At 36.9% G+C, this 7,987-nt stretch overlaps 1 protein-coding gene across 2 annotated transcripts; it reads left to right on the top strand.

The window, feature by feature from the left end:
• Positions 1–834: 834 nt before the first annotated feature.
• Positions 835–6,921, top strand: LOC106135099 (palmitoyl-protein thioesterase 1). Of its 2 annotated transcripts, none has more exons than XM_013335296.2 (5): positions 835–1,244; positions 1,572–1,809; positions 2,290–2,454; positions 5,148–5,424; positions 6,377–6,921. In XM_013335296.2, exons 1-5 carry the CDS (start codon positions 1,124–1,126, stop codon positions 6,506–6,508), a joined length of 933 nt encoding a protein of 310 aa, XP_013190750.2. In that variant the 5' UTR covers positions 835–1,123; the 3' UTR covers positions 6,509–6,921. The 2 variants fall into 2 exon arrangements, with proteins under 2 accessions (XP_013190750.2, XP_013190751.2); XM_013335297.2 differs by lacking the exon at positions 835–1,244 and adding an exon at positions 1,314–1,460.
• The last annotated feature ends 1,066 nt before the right edge of the window (positions 6,922–7,987 follow it).

The following is a 7,987-nucleotide window of genomic DNA, read 5'->3' as shown; positions in this document are numbered from 1 at the left end:
CGGCCACTGCATAACTTAGACCTCACCGTGGCCGTAGCATTGATTTCCGCCTCGTCCTATTAGAAGCAACCTGCATCCAACGTTTTCTCGCGATTTTCACCAGGTCGTCAGTCCATATCGCAGGAAGCCGTCCTAAGCTGCGCTTTCCGGTACCTAAGTATTTAACGTTTCTAGCCCCATCGGCCATCAGCTCTTCGAGAATTGTGGCCTGTCTACTCTATTGCCACAGTTTGCTGACCCGATCTTCTTTATCGGTTTCTTTTGTTAGTTTGTAAAGTTACTTAAATTATCACTAAAGTACCTACCTAATGATACCTAAATTCATAAAATTAGGTACGCAAACTTACTTCAGCAGTATACATACTTCATATTCTTAAACCACACCACTACTTTCCTGTAGATGTCGTAAGGAAATGAGCACTTTCATGTAGCGCAACTTTTAATGCTGCTTTGGTAGAGATGTAGTGTGTAGAGTGCAATGTGCTACTTTAGTACCTAGGTACTTTTATCGGGCAGATTTTTAATCAAGGGAAAAATTAATGTACACATTTATTCCAAAGTTTCATCATGACTGTGGGCTGGTAACCTTAAGCCGCCTTTTTTCAATTACAAAATTTAATCCGAAAGATGTCGAAAATACATCGCAACAACTATTGACTATTACCTAATTGCAAGAAGAATGTAAGTAAGGTAAGATCAGAATATTAGTTACAAATGAAACTGCATGGTCTACCAATCCAAGCCTAGATAAAAAAAGAGAGTGACATTTGGTCAATGTCATATGTCAGAAATACAAAGACGTCAACGTCAGCCGTCAGTCAGCATATCTTTATTTTCCCTTCCTTCACTTTGTTTTGTTTTGATTGATTTTGTTTTGAGTCCGTGAGATTAATATTTGCATGAAAGCAAGAGTTTTTGATGTTGTTAATAAAAAACTTTTGAATTAAAACAAAGTATCCTCATATTGGTGCAACATCAGAAGCTGCCGTGCTCGTTCTTTTCTACTACGATTTAGTGTTCAGTTGTCAATTAGAAACAGTTATAAAATGATAAGTTAATATTTACCCGGCGGTTTCCTTAGTCGGTCGTGTATCTAGCTGCTCTTAAAATATAAAATCTGTTTATGATTTTTTTTATCAAAACAGTAGCCAGTATGAAGTGGTGTATTTTTACTTTAACTCTGATCAAGATAGCTTCAGTTAAATCAAGCGATCCAACACCAATTGTTTTGTGGCATGGAATGGGTAAGTTCATAATAACAATTTCTGGTATCTTATCTCGTAAACAAACAAGACAATTTCTGTTAGCACTACGTGTTATAAAGTCTCCCTATTTTCTATCTGTTTGCACATTCCATGCACTAATCTTCGAAAGTTATAGACGGATTTTGTTCCTGTTTGAAATATTTGCAATAGGGTTGTCTGAAAAAGTTTTATCTTTATAATTGCTACCCATGCAAAGTCAGTAGAAATAAGAGAAATTTCATTCTGTCTTTAGCCCATGTAATGATAAAAATGTTTTTATACTTGTTTGAATAGGGAAGTTTATTTTTTTTTATCTCTTGTCAACAGGAGACACTTGCTGTGCAGGCTACAGTCTTGGAGGATTTAAATATTTTCTTGAAAATGAAATACCAGGAGTCTATGTTCTTTCTCTGAGAATCGGGAACTCTGTAATTGAGGATTTTGAAAATAGTTACTTTATGTACACAAATAACCAAATAGAATATGTTTGTGATGTGCTGTGGAAAGATAAAAAGTTACAAAATGGTTTTAATGCTATAGGGTTCTCGCAAGGAAGTCAATTCTTGTAAGTATTAATTGAATATTATTTGTATATGTTTTAGAAACTACTTTATGATACAATACAACAACATAGTTTTGATTTTGATTCCATAATTGAGCGATATAGCTGAATGTGACCTTTCAGTTTTTTTGCTTTTCTTCAAGACTGCTATCTCTGCCTACTACACAAGGGATTAAGACCCGATTATATGTATGTATTTAAACTTAATGCATTTAAAGCATAACAGGTGGACTTAATGCAGTTCTTTGCCAGTCGAACCTTACCTTACCATCACACATGTTTCCCATTGGAGTAGGCAGAAACTATGGATTTCCACTTGCTACAATCCCTACAGACCTCGCCTGCTTTCTTCCTGACTTATTGCTACTTCATACTTAACAATTACCAGTACTCCTAACATCTCCCTTTTAAAGATATTGTTTGTTTCCTATTTAGCAAAATATAGGTATAACTACATAGTTTCAAAATTTTGTATCATTACAGCCGAGCAGTTGTACAGCGGTGTGGTCACAAAGTAGGACCCGTGAGGAGTCTCATCACGTTAGGAGGTCAGCACCAGGGCGTGTACGGGCTCCCTCACTGTGGAGCCCTGTCGCACAAGTCCTGCGATTACATCCGTGAGCTCCTGAACTATGCCGCTTATTACAGGTTATATGCGAATTAATTTTTTAATAGAGTATCCTAAACTGGCGATCTTTCTCGAAAAGAAATATGAATGTGGATGCAACAAAAGAAGTATGCAGAGATTGTGTCAAGACAAAGTCTCTGCCTACCCCTTTGGGACAAAGGTGTGATGTAGATTTTTTCTGAAATGAAAGAAGCAAAGATTGGAGTGGCAATCAAGGAAGGGCTAATAAACTTGGGATACATTGTTTAGGTGATGGACTGTAACTATTTTAATCTTCCGTTATAAAGCCATGCGTATAAATGTGGCCATTTAGTAAGGGATAAAAACGTGATTGTATGTATGTATTATCTAATAGGAAAGATGATATTTCAAGTAACTACATACTTAAGCCTACACTTGGGTGGTTTGTAAGATTATAGATAAAACGTGTTTATGTATAATTATGTTATATATGACGGTAACATACACAACTCAAGGAAATTATACAATCGCAGGCTAATGTTTATACACAATAATAATCACCCACTAACAGTATTGTGACAAACTCAATGGCAGAGCGGTAGTGCGCTAGTGTCTGTGTCACCGGAGGTCCCGGGTTCAAATTCCGGTCAGGGCATGATGTAAAAGGAACTTAGGCCCATAGCACATGGCGTATTTTAAACGCGCAGGCGACGCGCGTATTAGGAACGCGCGTCTTCGGCGCCGTAGACGCCAATTCTTGCGTTTGCATTGATGATACAAGCGCGCGCATGAAGCGCGTTTACGAGCGTTTGAAGCGATACAAACGCGGCGCGTATAAAGGAGCGGAGTGAGGCAGAAGGGGAAGGGGGTGCGCGTTTACGTGCAGTAGAGACGCGTTTCACGATCGCCCCGTGTGCTTAGGTTCTAAAGTTGCGTCCGAATCGCGTTTGAAGTGCTTATACGCGCGTCTCCTGCGCGTCTTCTGCGCGTTTAAAATACGCCGTGTGCTATGGGCCTTACTCTGATTCTCCTGGGTCTTGGATGTTTATCTATAAAAGTCTTAATTTTAAAATATAGTATCGATGAGTTAGTATCTAATAACACAAGTCTCGAACTTCGAAGCTAATTCAATTTGTGTAATCTGTCCCGTATACATATATATGTAGGTATATTTATTTATTATCATGTTTAAACTTATGTATATTATAAACTAACTTTACAGTTTAGTACTTAAATATTATTTCGTTAAAATTTCTAAAAACCCATACCTAACATACGTGATTGTCAAATAAACATGATTACGACAACCTATTATGTACCTACTGCATTAAATTTTGTTTTTTGGGTTACAGTTCTTTTCGCGTTTATCATTCTAAGTGTTTATATATAGACAACATCATATTATAATACCCACATTCAGTTAGTACGAGTATTGTCGTGAAAATAACGCATTCACCCCCCCACCTCTCTGAAATGAAACCCGGGGTGCGCCTTTGACCGTGGTCTTGGAGTTGAGTCAGATTTTTCGCGAAGCTTCTAAACCAAACCCATATTGGTTCGATCATGGTTACGCATCCAGTTGCCTGAATGTGCAGGCATCCAGATGTTTTCCCTCACCGTAAGAGCATCACTTAGCAGTTAGACTAATGTAACTCAGAAAAGAGTTCATGGCCGGGGTAAGATTTCAACCTGGTTGAAACACACACGCATTTTAGTCGGACACTACCGATTTGACAACTGAATCTCTCTAATAAATGAGTCCACTAATTATTTTGATATGCTCTTGGCTGTACTAGTAATTGTCAGTGCAAAGGTTATCAAGGGTAAAATGGGTGTTTATCATGTTTTCTGTTTTCTTCAAAGTACTGTAGTGGACATAACTGATAATGCATAAAACCATTATAACAAAATAATTATGGCGAATTTAGTTCTATATTTATGTTAATCATGGCCAGGGTGTTTATCCCGACAGCACGCTTGACCTAGCACCGTTAGTCACGTCTTTATCCCTTACGGGGTAGACAGAGCCCACAATCTTGAATAGACTGAAAGACCACATTCAGAAGTATGGCTTAATTATAGAATTGTAACCACCGTTTGACTTCTGTTCATTCCCAAAAAAAATCAAACGATCTCGAAAAGACTGGCCACGTTTAGCTGGATGAATGATGGAACTTTAGATACTGATATCAACTCAATAACATCGAAGATTTGTTATAATGTGCAAATATTGGAAGTCCGCATTTGAAGTCTAATCACGCGCACTCAACCTAAACAAATGTGTTGACCTCAGGTGTTGACACTCGATTTAGACTCCAATCCATTACGTTGCTTGTGAAGTGATGTCATTGTCAACTCCGGTTCAATATTTGGAGTAGGTTCAATTGATTTAACTTCGATTCTTTCATTTGAGTATTTTATTTTAACTTAAAAACACACTGAAAGTTATAATTTGTGACCTTACCACAAAATGTGACAAATTATAATCCATAGATACGTAAGTAGGTACTTCATCTTTCTAATTTAAACGCGAAAATCTATCTCTTTGTCTGTTACGCTTTTACAGCTTAAACGCTCGATCGATTGTAGGTACGTAATTTATCGCAAGGCTACAATTTCTGTAAACGCTACTATTAAACGGAACGAATCACAACTTACTTTATCATAAAAAAAATTTGAAGTTATTTCGGAAAAATAATTTATCTCTTTTGCTTAAGCCATGTAATGAACACATATTTTTATGAATTTCCAGTTGGCTCCAACGTTCCCTTGTCCAGGCTACGTACTGGCACGATCCGCTTAACGAAGAAGAATACAAGAGGTCCAGTCAATTCCTATCAGACATAAACAATGAACTATCAATAAACCAGACTTATGTCGACAATTTGTATAGCCTGGACTATTTTGTAATGGTCATGTTTGAAAATGACACCATCGCCCAGCCTAAGGAGAGCTCCTGGTTTGGGTTCTACAAGCCTGGACAGAGCAAGGTGTTGCAGACTATGCGGGAGTCTGACCTTTACAAGCAGGTAATAAAGAATTACATATATATATCTAATATGTGTAATTATCTGACTCAACTACTCTTGTATAGCAGTCTTAGGGCCGCCGGGATCGTCTCCTGGGCAGTCGCACCCGAGATAATTGCCAGTAAATTGACTATGAATAATTTTAATGACATTTCTTCGCCCAATCGTAGTATTTCTATCTGCATGCCTTGAAATTCTAGAGCTGCTAAAATATACTGTCAAATTATGTACGAGGAGCCCGTTAGCTTAATCGCCGTGAGCATTTGAAGCGCTTACGCATGTTAAGCAACCCCGGGCGCAGTCCCCACTTGGATGGGTAACCGCATGTCGCACAAAATACCTTTGAACTCCTACAAGCTTTGGAAGGCGCGTTAAGCCGTTGGTCCCGGGTGTCATCACTAGATGGCAGTTGTAAAGTCATGTCAGATGCCTTGGAAAATCTGACACCAGTACCTATTGGCAACTTACACACTCTAAAACTATACATACATACATACATATAATCACATCTATGTCCTTTGCGGGGTAGACAGAGCCAACAGTCCTGAGCGGACTGATAGGCCACGTTCAGCTATTTGGCTTTAAGATAAAATTCAGATTCGAATAGTGACAGGTTGCTAGCCCATCGCCTAAAAAAAGAATCTCAAGTTTGTAAGGGATGGGCCCTTAGTCGGCTCTAACGACATCCACGGGAAAGAGATGGAGTGGTCCTATTCTTTTTTGTATTGGTGCCGGGAACCACACGGCACAAACGGCTCTAAAACAATAACGTTCGCAAATGTTTTTATGCTCGACTGCATGCCTATCAGCCGTGAGATTTGTTTTCTTCCGAGTATTCTCATTATTAATATTCTGGCGCTTGTCTATAAGTGTTAGTATTGAAGAATTTAATGCCCCTTATGACCATGGAACCAAAAACGATACCTACTAGTAAAGATTTTTTACGTTTCAGGACCGTCTTGGACTCAAGAAAATGGATGAAAGTGGAAAATTAGTCTTCCTCACGTCCCCCGGCGACCATTTGCAATTCTCACAAGAGTGGTTCATCGAAAATATTATCAAAAAATATTTAGCTGCTAAATAAATCATTAAGTAGCTTTACTGAAAAAGAAAAATATTTTAGCGTAAGGGAAATAATACTGTGAATATTATAGAAATGAATATGGTAAAACGTACTTGCTGTTTTATCACAAACAGGGTTGGCACTGGTAAAAATAGGCTTACATTAATTATCAGTATATTGTGTTAGAAATTTATCCTAGTGTTCCAATATGAAATGTTAAAAAGTTTAATTATTTAATAACAAAAATTGTTAAATAGAAATATTAAAATTGTTTTAAAAGATAAGGAAAGAATTAGACTAAAGTATTGGCCCAGTACCATATGCACATAAAAGTGATAATAAAAGTTATAATGCTCTCTTACTTTACCAATGAATACTCAGATCGATAAATATATTTTTCATCTTTATTATAAAAATAAAAATATAAAAATCAACGTTAGTCTTTTATTTCATAAACCTAGCAATAATTTCTACAGTTTAATGCTTCAATATCCATAAAACTTTATACTCAGTAAAATTTGTTTTAAATAAATTATAACTAATTTAAAAACTATAAATTTAACTAAAATAAACCGAAATAAAACTAATTATTTTTTTTAAATAAATAATTACTAATAATACATATCCCCCACAGCTACAGCCATCTCACTTAAGAACAAAAGGTACCAAAGGGCCTCTTCATGTTGGCTTCGGCCCCATGAACGCCTCCCAAATGACCGGGCCCCCATGGGCCCGTGCACATTTTATATGTACCATAATAAATAAATACACCTAAATATATAGCTAACACTTATTTACAAAAATGCAGGTCCCGGCAGATCCTAGTCCCGAGTTAAGTGCCCAGAAGGCTGACAGGATTGCCACGTTGTTTTGTATATCTTTTGAGCGAGATAAAGACCAGCTGTCCGGTCACGAGAGACCTCGATTTTTAATTTTTTCGGGCGATGACATGGTATATTTTATGTGAAGAAGCTAAGTGCCTGTGCGAATAACAACGTAACTGTTTTCTTTCAAGTCAATAGAGAAAAAGTATTCTAGAGCCATCCAACATTGCCAAACTAATGCTTATTTCTTGTTCTTGATAATTTTAATGAAAGATTATGTAGAAAAATATAATATCTTGAAAATAAGTAGGTAGGTAGGTACTTGTAACGATGATTTTCGAAGTAGATAACAAACCGAACTCATTCAAAGCAAAGTTTTAATTAATGAGTTTAATTTACTGTTGGAAGTTAGTGCCATATCTTTCCATTATGATTAGGTTGGCACATCTTAGCACCTTGCAGTGCGATTGATTCCTTGAAACTGGACGCTAGCAATATTATAACCGCACAAGATTTATCAGTACTTTTTATATATTTTCAATATGAAGTGCTTTGTAATATTTTGTTTGGTTACATTAGCTACAGCTCAATTTGAGAGTCCAACACCTATAGTTTTGTGGCATGGAATGGGTGAGAAGGTTTATATTTTTTTAGATACCTATAAGTGGGTACTTAA

Source organism: Amyelois transitella, chromosome 11, assembly GCF_032362555.1.
Source record: "Amyelois transitella isolate CPQ chromosome 11, ilAmyTran1.1, whole genome shotgun sequence".
In the NCBI taxonomy this organism is placed as follows: domain Eukaryota; kingdom Metazoa; phylum Arthropoda; class Insecta; order Lepidoptera; family Pyralidae; genus Amyelois; species Amyelois transitella.
This window is presented reverse-complemented; position numbering and strand designations above follow the sequence as displayed.

Excerpts from the sequence above, each read along its gene's own strand:
- LOC106135099 (XM_013335296.2), top strand. The coding sequence starts at position 1,124 with ATGATTTTTTTTATCAAAACAGTAGCCAGTATGAAGTGGTGTATTTTT. Across the intron at positions 1,810-2,289 it reads TCGCAAGGAAGTCAATTCTT|CCGAGCAGTTGTACAGCGGT; the intron begins GTAAGTATTAAT and ends GTATCATTACAG. Across the intron at positions 5,425-6,376 it reads AGTCTGACCTTTACAAGCAG|GACCGTCTTGGACTCAAGAA; the intron begins GTAATAAAGAAT and ends TTTACGTTTCAG.